Here is a 19,947-nt window from a genome sequence, read left to right as displayed (position 1 = left end):
ACACTATTGCAAATTTTTTATTGCATATATGTGCACTCTTTGGGGTCTATATCGTGGAAGAGAACTCTTGGGCAACAAGTTATATATATCTTCATCTTTAGCAGATACTGCCAAGCAGTTTTCCAAAATGGTGCACTAAGTTATACTCCCACTGCAATGTATATTTTTGTAGCTGCTTCTCATCTTCATCAATCACTGATAGTGTCTGTAATTACAAATTTTCCCTCTCTCTCCCTCTCCTTCTCCATCCCCCTATTTTTGCCTAGCATGACATCTAGAAGGTATCTTTGTAAAAGTCTGGTGAATTAATAAATGGATCACTAACAAGCTCACAGCTGTTTGCTTCTATACTCTTTTGTCACCTCTGAGGCAGGATAAAGTAATGGCTACAAGCAAAGGCTTTGGGGCCAGATTACTGACCAGCTAATCACCGTTCTGTACTAGTTTCTTTACTTTTGACATCACAGCGTTGTTATGAAGAGTAAACACCTTGAATACAGACTACTTAGAACAGCCAGGCATGGTGGCTTATGCCTGTTATCTCGGCACTTAGGGAGTTCGAGATCAGCCTGGGCAACATGGCGAAAACACGTCTTTGCAAAGAATTAAAAAAAATAAATAAATTAGTCAGGTATGGTGGCATGTGCCTGTAGCCCCAACTACTTGGGAGGCTGAGGTGGGAGGATCACCTGAGTCCAGGAGGTTGAGGCTGCAGTGAGCCATGATTGTACCACTGTTCTCCAGCCCAGACGATAGAGATCATGTCTCAAAAACAAACAAGCAAAAAAAAAAAAAAAAAAAAACTTAGAACAATGTCTGACACATAATAAGAGCTCAGTAGAATTAGCTATTACAATTATAATCTGGTTCTCAGGGCCTGTATCCTATTAGAGTTCCTAGAATTGGTTAAGAAGAATCTTAGCGCTTCACCTCTGTGAAGCCTGCTGTAGGCACCCAACCCCACAGAGAGTCTCGGGAATTCTGAAGCTCCCTTTACCCCTCGTTCACTGCCTGTCACATATTAAGGGTAGGTGCCCTGTCTCCCCAGGTGGATGGCAAATTCTGTAAGGGAGTGACTTACTTATTCTTTTTGGTAGCGGTGGTTTTAGAGTCACATTTTAGCTTATGAGAATCTTAGCTGATTTGATTTCCCCAAACCCATATTTGAGAGTCTACAGCTGGAGAGCTTTGGAGAAGACAAGTATCCCTTTTCCAATCAATTGTCTTGCTCAAAGGCAGGCTGGCTGGGGCTCAGGGAATGTGCTGGCAGGGATATGCCCCACCCCCTTAGGTAAAAGATACCTCTGTACACACATTATTTGACAGCACAGTGCTTAGTAAATATTTGTCATTTGTTTATTGATCTCTTGTTCTTTCTTGACTTCCCTGTTCTTGCCTTGTTCTCTTCCCACCCACTTGTGCTTGATCTTATCTCCCATCTGGGTGACAATGTTTGGGTCTCCTATGGCACCTTTCGATTCTGGAGAAACACAGTTCAGATCTTCTATGTGAAATGATGGACTATAATCCAATAAACCAGACTTCTACCTTCAAAAAAAAAAAAAAAAAAAAAAAAAAAGCTTTGTAACTCGTGACTGACCCATCTGAGTTATCTGTAATTACTCTGCAGATTCCTAAGCCCAGTTGAACTGTGTTCAGATGAAAATGAGATTTAAGCACTTTTTGTTCAAGGAGGAATTCATAACTTACTGAGAATAAGAATGAGGGGGAATATGCAATGAGTCTAACATGCCGGCATCAATCTTTACTAGGAAAATACATGCTTTGGACTCTTATTTGTCAACTGGGCCGGGTAGGGAACTGAACACGTAGCTAGTGCCTGTAGAGCAGTAAGTCAACTGCAGAGCATGACCTGTGGCAAAAAGCTATTGACTCGCTTTCATCTTCTTCCTTCATCAGAGTATGAGGGAGAAGAACTCAGTTATCTCCGAACACCTGTTTGGCCCTTGGAAACCTTGTGGGGTAGGAGAGGGGGACTAAGGTAAAGTGAGGTAACACTCAGGAGCAAGGATAAGAGGAGAAATGCTCACAGCTTTCCCTTGGGGAAATCCCTGCGCAAACTGGAAGGTCAGGGTAGCGGGGGCGCAGCAGGCCTGGAGGGGGTTTGTGCAATAAGGCAGCAGCAACATCAACTGTTTGGGGATTCCCTGATTATTTGTTAGGTATTTGTGTGGAAGGCCTACAAGAGTGAAAAAGTCCAAACACTTCGGACTCAAGATCTCCTAGGATGGTGCCACCTTGCTTTCTCCCGCAGAGCATATCACAGTGGGGTGAGCTCTAGGAGTGGGCTCTGCCACACAGCCCCAGAGGCAGAGCCTGCTGGGCCCTTAGGGTGCTAGGTAGACACTGGCTCAAAAGGCTTCAGTCCAAGCCAGGGATGAGCTCCTTCAGGGTCCCTTTACTGAGCCCACTGTGGACTTGGTCAACTCCAGGTACTCTCAGAAACCAGATATCCAGCCAGGTCAGCTTTTTGGGAACATATCCACTTATTTAAAACATTCTCCCCAGCACTTTGAGAAGGCGAGGCAGACACATCACTTGAGGCCAGGCCAGGGGTTTGAGACCAACCTGGCCCACATGGTAAAACCCCAGCTCTACTAAAATACAAAAATTAGCCAGGCATGGTGGTGCATGACTGTAGTCCCAGACACTCAGGAGCCTGAAGTGGGGGAATCACTTGAACCCGGGAGACAGAAGCTGCAGTGAACCAAGATCACACCACTGCACTCCAGCCTGGGCGACAGGAAGACCATGTCTTAAAAAAAAAAAAAAAAAAAAAAAAAAATTCTCACCCTCTTGAGTGGCATTCTCCCAAACTTCAGAGACTATTTCTCAATTTCCATCTCAACAAACTGCTTTAAGTCTGCCTCCATCAGGCTCTGGAAGGGCAAAGAGTTACCTGTTTTGTCCACTACGATATCCTGAGCACTCAGAACAGAGCCCAGCCCAGAGCAGGCTTTCAAATATTTCTGGAAAGAATTACCTGTTACTGAAGACAAGCCAAATGTCAGGACACATAGTCCAACTTCACAGGACGGGCAATAAATACAGGAAGCATTACTTCATAGCCATCCTTGCAAGATGAGTGAATTGCAAAGGATTTCTTTGGATGGATTTATGAATGACAGACACCATAAAATGCTGCTAAAAAGGCCTGGAATCTAGGTTGGCTTTAAGACCATCCTACACTCCCCTGGAGTCAGAAACCACTGCTGTTGGGAGCAAACCACTAAGCTGGAAATTACAGCAGGATTTTCATGGTTTTCAATTTTAAACTAACCCATCATTGCCCCCTTAACCAAAATACACAAAATAATACATGACGCAATATATGTAAATATTTTTCAAGGTTTTATTGCAAACCAAAATCAGTTTATCACACACAAAAAAAGTTGTGTGATGGGAGGAGGGAAGGATTGTACATATTATAACCATGTTAATTACAGTACATTAAAATGGTGGTTTACATTACAAATAAGCCTGTAAGTTTAAATATACTAGTGTTATAACCCAATGTACAGACTTTCTTTATACAATACATACAATTATCAGGAATGCAAAAAAAAAACCAAAACCATAAATAATGCCCATTTTACAGGTGACATTTTAAACAATGAAAAACACCAACGGCTCTGACTGACAACTGGGGCATTGGTCCATAAAAACCCTTTCTAAAAATAGAAATATTTGTAGCAGCAATGCTTTCTTTAAGCATCTGAATGAGTCATTGCAAGACCATTTCAATAAATTTTAATTATTAACCATATCTTACAAAAAAGTCTACACATAAATTTATCTTCCAAATATGGAAGAAACAAACAATGTCCCACGTTGTAGTGTCCTGCAAGTGTCACATTGATGCTTATAACAAAATCCATCTGTGATCAGGCATACCACACTCACACAACTGTTCACACAGCATATCCACAAGGGAAAATAAAGAACTGAAACACTCTGCAATAGGAAAAGCTTTGGAGCTAACACAATCTCTTCAAAAAAGGCACATTTCATAATATTCATCATCACAGCCTAGAGAGACCTGCAGGAGACCTTTCTTAGAACAGCGTCCACCTTCTAACGAAACTCCTGCCTCTGTCTAAGGCGGCGCTCTAATGCTCGTTTCAGAGATAGCACCACGTTGGAAGGAAGAATAAAAATGAAAACCTCATGAGCTCACTGAGGAGGATGTGCTCTTCAAAAAGCTTCCAGCAAACAGTGTGCAATAAGATTGCTAAGCTTCCAGAGATGTGCAAATTCTCTTGTAACATGTCCTGTCAGCTGGCGGCTCCACCAAAAGGCTAACTAAAACATTCAGAAACACACATAAAACCCTTCAAAACCAAGCCCTAACAGCGTTCAGAGGAAAGAGTCCGTGGGAGGCGCGTAGGAAAAGCCTAGGAAAGCCTCAGCAGCTTCCTTGACGCTGGCTGTGACGAGGATGCTGTCGGGGGACTTGCCGATGGAATTGGGGACAGGCTCTTCAGTAAACTCAGGGTCAAAGTGCCGCAGGTCATTGGGCCCACTCTGTGAGGGGAAGGGAAAAACACGCTTGTCAAGAACTCACACTGGACACAGGACAGGGAAATCCTGACCAGGCTTTACATATCAAGTTTAAGTCTTACATCAACTTCCATAATCACCCATTTCAAGCACAAAATCTCAAAAGGCTACACACAGTTTCAACATAAGAATAACGTTCACTTTTTGCCTTTTGATGCTTTTATTGATAAATGTGCTTAAAAATTACGGGAGCCTTGTTGGGACACAAACATGTACTTTTTATGTAGGAAAAATAATGGGTTTATGGAGAAAACATCTGCCAATGTATTCCTTCCAACCCTCCCCCAGACAATCCTGAATTAAAAGGAATGCCCTTTGGGCTTCACTGTACTTACAAGAGACAGATACTCACCACATTTGGGTTAAAAGGGGGAGTAATCTTCTTATTAATGAGATCATCCCAGTTAATTAGCGAGAAGAAGACATGACTCTTAATCTCCATCTGTTGATAAGAAACCCAAGATTAACTTAGACAGGTGCATTCAATAAGGGCAGGGAGGTCTAGTGCACGTCCCCGCTGGCCCCGGAGAACAGGAACACGTCACTCACAAAGTCATCCTTGGCTCCCAGCCGCTTCGTCCTGTCCTTCTGCAGGAGGCCCTCCAGGAGGTGTCTTGCGGAATTTGTAATATTTGGTTTCAACTGGAGGGGCTTGTTCAGAATGTTGTCGTACATTTCAGCTGTGTTTCGGCTATAAAAAGGAGGCTGAAAGAAGGGGAAATTTGCTTTAGGCTTAATTGGAAGTTTTGTATGGCATATATTACCGGCAGAGAAAAAGATGTAAACTGCAATAAATACTAGGCTCGATTTGAGAAGCTCTCCCCACCTCGATGCTTTCTTTTCCTTTGCTATTTAAGTATCTACTTTGCAATGTTAATAAGCGGTAGTTTTTCACCACCACATAGGTTAAGTGTGGTCCTACCTAGTAAAATGTGAAATGCACAAAATAACTAGGTAAGCGATTATTCTTATGACATATAAAATGACCAATATGCCTCTTAGCTGCATTTGATAAGCCTACTGATAAGGGCAAGACACAATGGCCAAGCATGGGCTGTGTGAAGACAATATTGTAGGGAGCAGGTAGTGTTCCATGGTTCCCACAGTGCCACTCACCAGGCCATACAGCATCTCATACAAGACGGCTCCCAGGCACCACCAGTCCACGGTCCTGTCATAAGGCTGCTTATGAAGCACCTCAGGTGCGAGATACTGAAAGACAGACCAGGGAAACAAGAGTTCAGAACGGGTGAAAGCAGGCAATCCCACAACCACATATTTAGTTTGAAAAAGCTGAGAGACCCAGAGCCAGCTTGGAAGACATGTATCTTTAGATTCCTTCCTGATAAAACTGCTGGACTTCTTGAGGGTGACTGGCTACCTATGTGTACTAACATTTAGGAAACTGCTGGGCACTCGGTATCTCTTACTTGGGGATTTAGAAAATTTTTATGATGCAGCTCTTACAAACAGCTACTTTTCAGTAAACAACAGAAGGCCTTGGGATTTCTCTTGCTACATCAAACAACAAATGTATTTTATTTGCACTGAATTGTACTAAGAAATTTCTGAAAGGAGTTTACTCCTCTTGGTACTTTAAGGCATGATTGTACATCTCTCTCCTGGAAGGCGGGGGTAAACCAGGCACCAAACCAAGAGGGCGCCTACCTCCGGCGTGCCACAGAAGGTGGATGTCGTGCTGTTGTGTTCAATGTTCTCCTTGCAGAGTCCGAAGTCAGTAAGGACAATGTGTCCCTGTGAATCTAGCAAAATATTCTCTGGTTTTAAGTCTCTGTAAAAAAGCGAATAGAAAAGTAGTTGCACAAGTTAATTTCACTTCCTAAGATATCCTCTTAAAGATAATTGCTAAAGGTATTAGAGGCATTTTAGGTTCACTGTAGTTGTATAGTGAAGAAAAAAGGGAGCCTTGTTCTCATCTATTCTGGATTAGGCACAATCCTACTTGGCTGATTCCCCCTTGGCACGAAGTCAAGCCAGCTCACGTGCTAGGGGATCTGGTTTTAGGCAACCAAGTTGCACATAAACACAAACTATTTTAGGGCCCTGTGAAAGAGCCAGTGCTATGTCTCCTTTATACCCAAGCAGGTAGCCTTAAGAGCTCTCAGGCTTACCTATAAACGATGTTCAGTGAGTGCAGGTAGCCCAAGGCACTGGCTATTTCAGCAGCATAGAAACGAGCCCGTGGTTCCAGGAAGCAGCGTTCCCTCTGGAGATGGTAGAACAACTGCGAGAGACAGAACAAAGTCAGGCTGGGTTGCAAATGAACTTAATTAGTTTTGACATATACAGCAAAAGAACAACTGCAGGAAGCAGCCCCAAGTAATCTATTAACTATAAACCTGATAGGTTGAAGGAAATGCTAATTCTGGTAACATTCTCCCCACCAAGTATCTTTGAAAACTTTCTTCTCAAACTAAAACAAAGCAGGCTATGCAGAGACACTAGGAGTTGACGTCTTCTATTCCCCCTGCTCACCTCTCCACCATTAATGTAGTCTAGGACAAAGTACAATTTGTCAGCAGTCTGGAAAGAGAAGTGAAGGCCCACCAGGAAAGGGTGTTTCACATTCTTCAGCAGAACATTCCGCTCCGACATAATATGCTTCTCCTAGGAAAATGACAATTCAGATTTAGTGGCATATTTCAACTTGGCACCAAAATTCCAAGATCAAGATTATTCAAGGAGTGTCTACCTCCAATGCCAACCTCATCAAGCACATGTCATACCTCTTTCTTTTTCAGGATTGCTTTCTTCTGTAAAACTTTGACTGCATAGAATACTTCTTCTGCCTTGTGTCTTGCTAGAAGAACCTGAAATTTCAATTTAAAAAAAATCATTTTTCTATCCTTATCCAGGGAGAATGTAAAATGAGGACATGAAGAAAGTGTACCAAAAGATCTTCAGATTTGAAATTACCTTTCCAAAACTGCCCTTCCCAATCACTTTCAAGAAGTGAAAGTCAGATGGTTTAGCATGAGGATTGGACGATGGGCCAAGGTTGATTTGCTGAGAAGGACTTGGCTAGGAAAAAAAGAAAAGGATTTCTTTTAATATCATTGCTTCAAAGGAAGACAGCTATAATATAAACGATGTAGAAGATGTTACATCTACAAATGACTGAGGCAAATGACCATACATCTATCTATAAACATTCAAAACTACATTTCATCACAAGTCATTTCAAATGAGTATGGAAACTGCACACAATCATGTTGTTTCGGACAGATAAAACTTTTTAATGAAATATGCCTTTTAAAATAATCCACTTTGGAGGTAAAATACGCCCACGAAAAAATAAAATAATACTGACTGAATACTTAAATATTTGTTATCACTTGTTATGCCATAAAGTAATGAAGCATTCCTGCTTTGATACTAAATTCTAGAAATGCTATTTTAAACCATTAAGGCAGGAATACTAACTGACTCCCTTACAGTTCTCCACAGAGGCACTGCACATAGAAAATACTTACTGGAGGAGAAGGGTTGGCATTCATAAGCTCAGGCTCCTGAGGTTGGGAGATTTTCAAGATGGACTGAACTTCAGGGCTGCAGGGAATAAAGGGCACGATTCAGAATCCAGCTCGCCACTAGGGGGCACACCAACATCAAAAGTCAGTTTCTGGCTCTACCGTCTTCTACCCGGATAATTCGGTGTTTAAACTGAAAATACCCCAATATATTACTCAGTTAAAGAAAATAATAAACCCCGTTAAATACAGAAATAAGGATTGTTGCTCATGGAGAAAGGGAGTGAATTCGGCCGACACGAACCATTTATCTTACATCTCCAGTTCAAGCCAAAACAGCAAATTAACTTTAATGTTTAAAATGTGTCTAATATATTAAAATTTAAGGAGAAAAGAGATTCCCACCCCAGAAGAAGTCTTCGCCTTCCCGATAAACGCCGTGATGAGAATGTTTACTGCTGGCAAATTCAAACCAGACTAGTTATTCTTATTTCCTCAAATCCCGTCAAACTTACTGTTTGCATGCATAGGAGTTATTGGCAATCTTCTGAATAAAGTCGTTCAGGCCCATCCTCCTTTGCTTCATGAAAGCTGTGGATTAAGGAGGAGAAATAAAGAAACATTTAGACGGCTTCATAACGTCCGGAGCCACATACACTAATCTGATGCCGGACTTTCAAAAAATTTCCACTTTGAGTCTCCTGGAGCATAAGTCCCGCCAGATTCCTGCACTCACCGATGAGAATTGCCACCATGCCCCTCATCCTGGAGTAAGTGAGGGTGCCCTTAGCTGCCTCGGTTTTCACCGTCATCACCACCGCGGGGAGACAGGAAGACGTTAGCGCTCGGAGACCGGCTCGGTGTGTGCCGCGCCGGGCCGCGCGCTCGGCCTTATAGGCGAGGCCCCGCCGCGGGGGCGGGGCCTGCGCGACAATGAGAAGCGGCCCCGCCCTTCGCCTCGCCCCTCCCTCCGCCCGGACCGCCTCGCGGTTTGCTGGCAGCGGTGCTGCCTGTGGCGGGCGGTTCTGTCCCCATTGAGAGGGCGAGCCCCGGCCAGGGGCGCGAGGACCGTCCGGGGAGGGCCTGGCGCGGGGCCGTTATCAGCCTCCATCGGCCCCCGAGGCAGAAGAGAGGGAACGCGCCAGCGGAGGGCGCGGGGAGGGCCGGAGAGCCCAGGGTAGTTTTCCACCTCTCATTTATTCCGCCGCCCGAGAAAGCCGGGGTCGCAGCGCCGAGGCGCTTCCCGGCGGGTGCGCGGCGGCCACGGTGGCTTCGCTCACTCCCTCCCTGCAGATTCCCTTTCCCCGGCCTGGCGCCGTCCTGCGGCCGGACCCCCACCTCCCTCCCCAGCCCAAGCCGGCGGTGCGCGCCACCCTCTGGGGTTTATCTCTGGGGCGCAGGGCGAAGCGCGCGACCTTGCCTGCCAGGTCCTCCCGTTCCCGCTGCCGGGACCCCGGTTCCCAGAACTCCGACGAAAGCCTGCCCCTGCGGACGAGCCCGCGAGCCGGGCAGGAGCCGAGCCGCTCTGGGGAAGTGAGCCAAGTCCCCAGCGGGGCCGGCGACCGCGCTTACCCAGTCCGCTCAGCAGGAAGGACTCGCTCCTTTTCTGCGCCTCGGCCCTCTTTTTGTGGCGGGGCCGCAGCAGGGACTCGAGCCGGGCCCTGGCCAGCGCGCCCTGCATCTCCCTCATGGGCAGCGGGCAGCGGGCGGCGGGGCGCACGGCAGGCGAGAGCGACCGGCGAGCACTGACGTTTCCTTGAAGGAGCCGCCGTGACTCAGGCCGGGCAAGATTTCCTGCCCCGAGTCCCAAAACAAACAAATGGCCCTTGTGCACGGTCGGGTCGCTTCCGAAAACGCCTTTTTTGTGCTTTTGGCCAAAACCAAGCAAGGCTGAAAAATCCCAGAACTTGGAAGAGGAGGAAGGAAGGAAAGAAAGAGGGAAGGGGGGGAGGGAGAGGTCAGGAATGTGGAGGGGAGGGGGCGGAAATAAAAGTCGTCTCTGCTCTAAAGGAAAAAGTACAATCTGCATTTCACTTTTTTTTTTTCTGAAGTAATCTCTGAGAACATTTTGTCCGTTCCGCATGTAATTTTTTTCCTTGCATTTTTAATCTCTGCCATGCCAAGAACACGTGAGGAGGTAACAAGCGAAGGGAGGGGGTAGCTTTGCCCGGAGACCGACCTGGCGTGACCCGGGCATCCTCGATTCCTCTATGGGGCCTGCTTCTCTCCCGCTCTCCCACCTGAAAACCCTGCAGGTCACGATACATGATCTTAAAATCATCCCTACTCCTCCCTGGATTTAACTCAAGGCTGCCCCAGGGCTTGTCTTCGTTTTGCCACCTCGCTCTTTCTCTCGAGTCCCACAGAAACTGTGACTTTATCCTGAAAGATTAGCCGGGTGACCCCGCTGCAGAAGGCAGGGTAGGGAAGGGAGGGAAGCTGGAGGCGGCGGCCCGGGCTCTGCAGAGCAGCGATGCCGGTGCCTTCCAGTAACCCCGCGACTGGGGGATGTCTGGGAGCCGCAGGCTGACCGCCGGCGCGGGGACGTGAGCCAGTGCTGGCTGGGAAGCCGCGAGCGCAGCGATTGGGCCCAGAGCAGGCAGTTACAAGTTACCACTATTCGCAAGGCCAGGTACCTGGCGCTTGCTGTTGCTGTCTGCGGTGGCTGCCCTGCCATGACCTCTTGCTGCCAAGGGCTCTGCCATTTTAAAGTTGCCTACTGGATCTGGCACAGTCCCGAAATACCAGCTGTCAAACCAGGAATAGCATGTGAAACGCCTTTTCCTTGGTCTTGGGCAGGGGTTTGTTTTGCAGGCAAAACCACCCCCACTTGCCCTAAAGTGATCTCTAGTCTCAACTGCTTCTTGGTTTGCTTTGTTGCAACAGTCCCAAACCGAGAGAAGAGAAACACATTCTCTTTCCTGGAGTCTGGCTGGGAACGTTTTCTTAGTGCCCACACTTAAAAAAAAGCACTTACTGGGGACGGGCGCAGTGGCTCACACCTGTAATCCCAGCACTTTGGGAGGCCGAGGCAGGTGGATGACGAGGCCAAGAAATCGAGACCATCCTGGCTAACATGGAGAAACCCCGTGTCTACTAAAAATAGAAAAAATTAGCCAGGCGTGGTGGTGTGCGCCTATAGTCCTAGCTACTCGGGATGCTGAGGCAGGAGAATCGCTTGAACCCGGGAGGCGGAGGTTGCCGTGAGCCGAGATCATGCCACTGCACTCCAGCCTGGCAACAGAGCGAGACTCGTCTCAAAAAATAAAAATAAAATAAAATTTAAAAAAGCACTTACTAGTACCTGAAATTGACATGCCAACCTAAAGCAATGTTTAGGCAATTTCAAATCACAGTAACTGGCCTATGTCTGCTTCCTTTTGCACGGAATCGTCATAGAATATGACTTTGTTATTGCCAATGCCACCCATACGTCATGTCCCACCATTCAACTAGCCTAGCTCAGCCTAGCCCTGCTCCCACCTGGTTCCTTCTCCTGTTGAGAGAGCAAATTGTGCTCAGGCTGTCCGGAAACATCAACCTGCACACAGACTTTTGCATGTTTGTTTTCAAACATTAAATTAAGAAATCTACAACCAGAGACCCTCTCCTACACCCCACCTTATGTGCCTTCCCCATGTCAAGTAACCCCAAATCCTCTGAGGCATCTGCAAAATATAGTACTGTAAGTACGAACCTTTCAAAGGGGATTTTATAGCTTCTTCTTTCATTCTTCGGGTTGCCCAAGGATATGCAGGTTGGGGATTACTTCTGGAGGCTGGAGGTAGAGCTCAGTTATGGCTGAAGTAGGCTTCCCTGCTACATGCCTCTGATAAGCTGGAAGCTCTGAGATGACATGAGAGCACGAGCCAGAGGCGGCTATCCCTGTTCTGTTATGAACCCCACTTTATATCAAGGCAATTTAAATACAGGAAGGGAGCAAGCTGCAAAGTTCATCCCTGGGCCATTTATTCTCCCCATTGCAACATCACTCAGAAAATTACAGTCATCAGCGTCCTAGCTTTATTTCACCCCCAGCACGACACACAAGAAATGTAACTTAACTGATTATCCTCACAAATCAGTCCAGAAAAAATTCAAAACACATGCACAGGGTTCATTTTCTCAAAGAGGCTCTGTGGCATGCATTCCGGGAGGAACGTGGAATTCAAGTCGGAAGGCTCTACGCGGAATAGAGAATAGATGCAACCGTATGATTTGTGGTTGGAAAAGAAAGGGAACGTCTGATGTGCTCCTTCCTCCCCTACCCTAATGTTCAGCACTTGGAGACGGATGGTCGGCTAAACTTATCATTTAACCGAGAGAATCAAGTTGTTGAGACTGGCTTTTCTTCCAACCGGATACCTGATGGGTGGAGCAGGCGCCCCCTGTTCTGTCCCAGCAACCTACTAAGACTTCCGAACAGGAAGGTGACACACGGCGGAGGGGTGCTTGGGGGGAGGGGGAGACGGGGGAGCTGTTTGTGACGCGCGCCTGTTAACACTGCACAGGCTTTAGGTTGCCCTGTAGCTGCTATTCAAACGCTTGATCTGTCCTTCCTTCCTGTCGCCAGCCTCTTTCTTTGGTCCAGATAGTCCTCCTACTGGGAGGAATCCGGCCCCTTTCCTCTTACTCCCTGGTGGCCAAGTGGTCAGAGTAGCCTCGCGAACTGTTTGTAAATGCAGCCTAGAGGGCGATCGAGTTCTCTGGGAGAACTTGCTCTGTATACGCGACTTCCCCCACTTGTCTCCTGAGATTCTATTGGTCCAGAGAATTTCTCTACAACGCCTCGTGCAGTCATAGAAAATATAGACGGCTTGATATGAGATAGGCTAATTACTTCCCCCACTCCTCCAAACGAATGGTCTCACATTTATGTCTCGGTGCTGGGAAAACTGCAGTCAAAAACCCTCAAGTGGGAATGATTGACCACGATAAAAAGCTTGCACTGAAACTAAATGTTTCCCAGTGCATGTGCATTTTAATACTTCAGAAATTTTTTTTTTCACTCTTCGATTTTATTCCCCTATAGTCTGATGGACTATCAATGCTAAAACCTGAGAGCTTCACAAAGATACAACTTTTTTCATTTAACTTTAAAAGGCTTATAAATTACTGATATTTCTCAACATATTAGAGAAAATATTTTGAAAAATATTTTTATAAGGACTTAACCATATTCACTCTTAAGACACTTCTTAAATGTATCAGCTGTAATGTTCATGATTCCCCGTGCATGTTATCTTCCATTGATAACAAGGCAATATAATTGTTTTATATTGTTCAAAGTACCATCAATTATAGAACAATCCTATGCAGAGTTTAAGTTCCCATACTTTTTGATTCATTGTTTGATGCGCATACAAATCTTTCCCTGGAACACCGTCAAAACAGCACATAGAAATACCAGAAAACATAATTATTATAATTATAGAAAACATAATTATTACTCTAGAGAGAAACTGAATGGATCAGTTTTTGTTGAAGGTTGTCAGCAAAGCCATGTCTTTTTTTTTTTTTTTTTTTACAATATTCATCCAACAGAAAATGATGATGACAAATGAGTTTATTCATTATAGCTATGATAGACAAGTCACTAGCAATGGTGGTTATTTAAATGTCTATTTATAGACACAGGTTGTATAGTAATTATTACCTTCCATATTCATAATTGTCAAAATTGACATGCATAAAGATAAGAATGTGATACAGCAGGTAACTAAGATAACACTATCTATAATCATAGTGTTAAAAGTTATTAAAACCCACAAAACTAATTATTTCATTTATGCAGGGCTTATATTTTTTCCAAGACAGAGGGGATAATATTCTACACCCGTTCCTTCTAAAAAGTAAGCCCATAGGAAAATTGATGGGAGGGTAGGAACATGATTTGGTAGTAAATTTTTTATGTCATTCAGGGGATAAATTAAAGAGAAGAAGCCAGTGGGAATCCTTGACATGGGAGGAATGAAAAGCTTTTTTTTTTTTTTTTTTTTTTTTTTTTGAGATAGAGTTTCACTCTGTTGTCCAGGCTAGAGTACAGTGGTACAGTCACAGCTCACTGCGGCCTCAACGGCCTGGGCTCAAGTGATCCTCCCACCTCGGATTCCTGAGTAGCTGGGACTACAGGCACATGCCACCATGCCTAGTTAATGTTTTTGTCTTTTGTAGACACATGGTCTCACTGTGTTGCCCAGGCTGGTCTCAAACTCCTGGGCTCAAACGATACTCCTGCCTCAGCTTCCCAAAGTGCTAGGATTTTAAGTGTAAGCCACTGCACCTCACCTGAGGAATGAGAATCTAGATAGCAAGAGACCAGCAGATCTTTCTCAGGCTGAAAACGTACCCATCTCCATCTTGGCAATATTGTCAATGTCTGATTTATTATAATCCAATCAATGATTAAAAACAAAAACAAAAACAAAAAAACCACCAGCTAGAATGCAATATGATAGGTAAGGAATCGTATGTATGTGACAACTTTATTTTTGGTTCTCAGGATTGACCTGGAAAATGGTGTCCAGGGAACTTTCCATATGATTATGGAAAATGATACATTGGTCTGGACAGAAGAGTAAATTGGAAAAATTTGTAAGTCAACATTTAATACTATTGGTAAACTCAAGAGGGCTGTGGTGGCCAGGTGCAGGGGCTCACACCTCTAATCCCAGCACTTTGGGAGGTTGAAGCAGGAGGATCACTTGAGCCCAAGAGTTTGAAACCAGCCTGGGCAACATAGTGAGACCCTGTCTCTACAAAAAATACAAAAATTATCCTTGCATGGTGGCACACCTGTAGTCCCAGCTATTTGGGAGGCTGAGGTGGGACAATTGCTTGAGCCCAGGATGTTGGAGGTTTCAGTGAGCCAAGATCTTGCCACTGCACTCTAGCTGGGACAACAAAGTGAGATCCTATCTCAAAAAAAAAAAAAAAAAAAAAAGACTGTGGCCTTACTGAAAGCCATATATTATTGACATACCTTTACTGTTAGGCATTTGCATTTTAAAAGGCCACTTTTCAACTCAAAAAATTAATTTGCAATGATAAAATGTCAAGCATTCAAACAAGAAACAGGTCTGAGAGCTTTGGGGTGAGAGGTCTCTCGCCGTATCTGGCCTGGTCTGCCTCCTCTCCATTCTCTCTAAGGTAAACCTACATGGGCATCTACTTCCCCCATAAGTCCAGCAGCCAGAATCCTTCCTAAGACACACATATTAAAGGTGTAACTGACACGAAGACAATATAAAGGGCTCTCTTTCACCCCCACTTTATTTACAAAGGGCCAATAGTAAATAAGGAGTCTGGATTTCTGGTGGACATCTTTTGTCAAACTAAAGTGAAACCTGAAAGCTTTAATTTGCTCAGTGTAAATCTCTCTCCAAGTCTCTCCCACTCCTCTCCTCTCCTTTCCTTTCCCTTTCTTTCTCTTTCTTCCTTTCTTTCTTTTTTTTTGTTTGTTTGCTTGTTTTTTTTTTGTTTTTTTTTTTTTTTTTTTTGAGACGGAGGAGGCTTACTGTGTCGCCCAGGCTGGAGTGCAGTGGCGTGATCTCAGCTCACTGCAGCCTCTGCTTCCCTGGTTCAAGCAATTCTCCCCGCTCAACCTCCTGAGTAGCTGGGATTACAGGCACGTGCCACTATGCCCAGTTAATTTTAGTACTTTTAGTAGAGATGGGGATTCACCATGTTGATCAGACTGGTCTCGAATTCCTGACCTCAAGTGATCCACCCGCCTTAGCCTCCCAAAGTGCTGGGATTACAGGCATAAGCTACTACGCCCGGCCCAAGTCTCTCCCATTTCTGAGCCTATAATCAATCTAGAAGGAGGCAACAGAAGCTTGGGCCACCCCTAAAGACTTAAGGACTGTTCCCTGTAAACTCTGCATGCCAGTTGTAACAACAAAAGATACATGTAATAGTAACCAGCAATGGAAAAATCAGTTATGGGGATGTCAGTCTAGTTGGCAACGACTGAGGCTTGCTACCTGTGAGTTTTTTGTTTTATTTTGTTTTTTGAGATGGAGTCTCATTCCATCACCCAGGCTGGAGTGCAGTGGCGCAATCTTGGCTTAATGCAACCTCCGCCTCCCAGGTTCAAGCGATACTCATGCCTCAGCCTTTCAAGTAGCTGGGATTATAGACACCCGCCACCACACCTGGCTAATTTTTGTATTTTTAGTAGAGACGGGGTTTTACCATGTTGGTCAGGCTGATCTCAAACGCCTGAGCTCAAGTGATGTGCCCTCCTCAGCCTCCCAAAGTGCTGGGACTACAAGTGTGAGCCACCGTGACTAGCCATACCTATGAAATTTTAGACAAGATATTCTCTAACCCTTAATCTTGTCATCTGTATAGCAGGGAGAGTTATACTTGCCTCATATAAGTTGTGAAAAAAAATGGAAATAGGCCAGGTGTGGTGGCTTACACCTGTAATCCTAGCACCTTGGGAGGCCAAGGCGGGTGGATCACTTGAGGTCAAGAGTTCGAGACCAGCAGGCCAACATGGTGAAACCCCATCTCTACTAAAAATACAAAAATTAGCTGGAAATCCCTTGAACCTGGAAGGCAGAGGTTGCAGTGAGCCGGGATCATGCCACACTGCACTCCAGCCTGGGCAACAGAGCGAGACTCCATCTAAAAAAAAAAAGGAAATAAAGAATTTAGTAAGCGCCTCTCTCATGTTGGAATTTTAAGTAGAAAATATGATCTGTGTATATTTGCCAGCCCCACCCTACACACGTCACAAGTACAAACAGAACGCTGTTGCACAGTGCAAAGGGTTCCAACGAATCAAAACAATAATACATCAAGCGATTATGGGCTGTGAGTAAGGCAGTTGCACAGTATGGGACACTTAATCTGCTGGGCCAAGGCGAAGCCTATGTGATAGGAATTCTGTGAAAGGCCTGAACGATTATCCACTTAGTTCTTCCAACCTCCCCCTCCTCCGTTCAGTCTCCCTCACAGACAGTGCTCCTGAATGTGCTGTATCAAGAAACAAAATGCCATGATTACTGAATAAAGACTTGTTTACCAAGTGTTTGCAGCAAAGACTGAAGTTTAGCGTGAAAAAGTAGAAAGCAAACCAAAACTAACTCAAGAAAGTTTGTGCTTGCTCAAGGAAACAACAGAAGGCAAATACAGAAATACAGACCTATTGAGAGGGTGGAGGGAGTCATTGAAAGAAGATCAGAGGCCAGTCAGTGCTTATTGTGCTTTTTCTAGGTCAATAAGCTTATCCTGCAGGAATGAGAAGAGGAACAAGATCCAACTGAGCCTGGCCTCTGTTAATTTTAGTCATTCAGATCTCTGTGGCGCACCTCTTTCATGTATTGATTTATTGTATTGATACATGTTGATGAACATATTTTGGGGTTACATGGTATTTTGAAACATGTATACAATGTGTAATGATGAAATTAGGATAATTGGGATATTCGTCATCTCAAACATCTCAAACATTTATCTTTTCTTTGTGTTGAGAACATGCCAATTCTTCCCTTTTAACTATTTTGAAATATACAATAAATTATTGTTAACTCTAATTTCCCTAGTGCCATATAGAACACTAGAACTTATTCCATCTATCTGGCTGTATTTTGTACCCAGTAATGTGAATGGGTTCTTGACAGGCCTTGTGTTAAGCCCTGGATCTAACAAGGATGTCATGATGGGTGGTGTTGCTGTACTCAGGGAGGGCGTGGTCTATATTTTGTAAAACGTAACTGCACGTTCCCAAAAGCAAAGGTGAGTTTACAGACATTTCTAATTTTCCTCAGGCCCAGCTATGCCTTAATGTCATTAAAGTACAGCCTTGGGCATGTTTGATCATTTAGATTATCTAGTTTTTCAAGTGAGGAATGTGCTGGAACGTCTTCTGCAGCTCTGATATTGTACAGTTCTATGATGTCTGGGAGAAAATAAACCCAGAAGGAACTTCTGGAGGCCCAGACTACTCTCCTGGCGTGCTTTCCTATAATAATGCCCCACACCCAGCTGATGCTTTAGAATAACCTGTCCCTACCCCCCACCCCAGGCATTGGATCCCTCAGTCAGGAATTTGTGTGTTTAGTTATTTAAATCTCAGGTGTTTCTCTGGACCTTGAGTTCCTTGAAGGTCAGGCAGCACAATTTGTGTCTCTCACCTGCCTAACATTCTCTAATCAGGTCGCTGCCTGCCCCTCTGACCTCTCCTCCTACCTTCCCCCTCCCTCCAGGTTTGCACCACTGTGGTGCTCTCTGTTCCCTTTGCAGGCGAAGCCAGTGTCTGCCCAAGGGACTTCGCCTTTGCTGTGCCCTTCACCTGGAATGCTTTCCTCCTCATGCTCACATAGCTGGCTCCTTCTTGTCATTCGGATCTCCCAGTAAATATCTTATAGGCTGGGAGTAGTAGCTCATGCCTGTAATCCCAGAAATTTGGGAGGCCAAGGCGGGCAGATCACGAGGTCAGGAGATCAAGACCATCTTGGCCAACATGGTGAAACCCCGTCTCTACTTAAAAAAAAAAAAAAATACAAAAATTAGCGGGGCGTGGCGGCGTGTGCCTGTAGTCCCAGCTACTTGAGAGGCTGAGGCAGGAGAATTGCTTGAACCCGGGAGGTGGAGGCTGCAGTGAGCTGAGATCACATCACTGCACTCCAGCCTGGACGACAGAGTGAGACTCTGTCTCAAAAAAAAAAAAAAAAAAAAAATCACATTGACACAGTGGACCATGGACCAAAAGTAGCCAGTAGCTGGCCATTCTTCGTCATTTACTCTGTTTCAATTATCTGCATATTAGTTTTATTATGTGACTTTTTCTGCGTTTATTATTGATTTACCCAACTAGAAAGTAGTCTCTGTGAGGTAGGGATATCACGTTTGTTTGTTTAAGACAGGGTCTTGCTCTGTCCCTCAGTCTGGAGTGCAGTGGTGCAATCATGGCTCACCGCAACCTCCGCTTCCCAGACTCAAGCAATCTTCCCACCTCAGCCTCTCTAGTAGATGGGACCACGGGTGTGTGCCACCATGCCTGGCTCATATTTGTATTATCTGCAAAGATGAGGTCTTGCTGTGTTAGCCAGCCTGGTCTCAAACTCCTGGGCACAAGTGATCCGCCCGCCTAAGCCTCCCAAAGTGCTGGGATTATAGGCGTAAGCCACTGCCCCTAGCCAGAATAATTATCTACATTATTTGCCACATCATCCCGGGTGCCCAGGAGAGGGCCTAGCCCACAGGAAGTTCTTGAGAAATAAAATGCTTTCATAATGGTTTACATTAAACCCTCTCTATGGATGACATCATATGAATTTGCCTTATAGAAAAGTATGCCATTGAGGGCCGGGCGCGGTGGCTCACGCCTGTAATCCCAGCACTTTGGGAGGCCGAGACGGGCGGATCACGAGGTCAGGAGATCGAGACCATCCTGGCTAACACGGTGAAACCCCGTCTCTACTAAAAATGCAAAAAATTAGCCGGGCGAGGCGGCGGGCGCCTGTAGTCCCAGCTACTCGGGAGGCTGAGGCAGGAGAATGGCGTGAACCCGGGAGGCGGAGCTTGCAGTGAGCCGAGATCGCGCCATTGCACTCCAGCCTGGGCGACTAAGCGAGACTCTGTCTCAAAAAAAAAAAAAAAAAAAAAAAAAAGAAAAGTATGCCATTGTAACCTGTTTGACTCTTGTCATCCAATCAACTTTCCTCAAGAACTTCAGAATCTTTCTTCCTGCCAGGGGACGACACGGTCACCTCACAGAGTGTTTTCTTCCTGTCTTGCAGTCATGAAGTTCTCTATCATTTTTGTATTGCCAGAAAGCCTGAATGAACATTTAGCCCAAACGCCTTCTACTTTATATCCCTTTATATCCTCTCAAAATAGCCTTCTCTACACAACGATAAGG

At 45.1% G+C, this 19,947-nt stretch overlaps 1 protein-coding gene across 4 annotated transcripts in view; it reads right to left on the bottom strand.

The window, feature by feature from the left end:
• Window positions 1-3,353: 3,353 nt before the first annotated feature.
• The window catches only part of SGK1 (serum/glucocorticoid regulated kinase 1), a 153,087-nt gene continuing 136,493 nt past the window's right edge, over window positions 3,354-19,947 (bottom strand). Inside the window, exons 1-12 of one of the 4 annotated variants that reach the window (XM_050787994.1) lie at window positions 11,770-12,008; window positions 8,588-8,663; window positions 8,076-8,151; window positions 7,519-7,623; window positions 7,329-7,412; window positions 7,078-7,209; window positions 6,714-6,826; window positions 6,250-6,373; window positions 5,698-5,793; window positions 5,131-5,286; window positions 4,934-5,023; window positions 3,354-4,545 (exon numbers count right to left, since the gene is read on the bottom strand). In XM_050787994.1, the coding sequence (XP_050643951.1) occupies window positions 4,378-4,545; window positions 4,934-5,023; window positions 5,131-5,286; window positions 5,698-5,793; window positions 6,250-6,373; window positions 6,714-6,826; window positions 7,078-7,209; window positions 7,329-7,412; window positions 7,519-7,623; window positions 8,076-8,151; window positions 8,588-8,663; window positions 11,770-11,803 (1,254 nt within the window). In that variant the 5' untranslated portion in view covers window positions 11,804-12,008 and the 3' untranslated portion in view covers window positions 3,354-4,377. Of the gene's footprint in view, window positions 4,546-4,933; window positions 5,024-5,130; window positions 5,287-5,697; window positions 5,794-6,249; window positions 6,374-6,713; window positions 6,827-7,077; window positions 7,210-7,328; window positions 7,413-7,518; window positions 7,624-8,075; window positions 8,152-8,587; window positions 8,664-8,808; window positions 9,022-9,644; window positions 10,095-11,769; window positions 12,009-19,947 lie in introns of those variants that run through there. The other 3 variants (XM_050787991.1, XM_050787993.1, XM_050787992.1) reach the window with 3 other exon arrangements.

Source organism: Macaca thibetana, chromosome 4 (assembly GCF_024542745.1).
Source record: "Macaca thibetana thibetana isolate TM-01 chromosome 4, ASM2454274v1, whole genome shotgun sequence".
In the NCBI taxonomy this organism is placed as follows: domain Eukaryota; kingdom Metazoa; phylum Chordata; class Mammalia; order Primates; family Cercopithecidae; genus Macaca; species Macaca thibetana.
The sequence above is the reverse complement of the archived record's forward strand: the minus strand, read 5'-3'. Positions and strand labels throughout refer to the sequence as shown.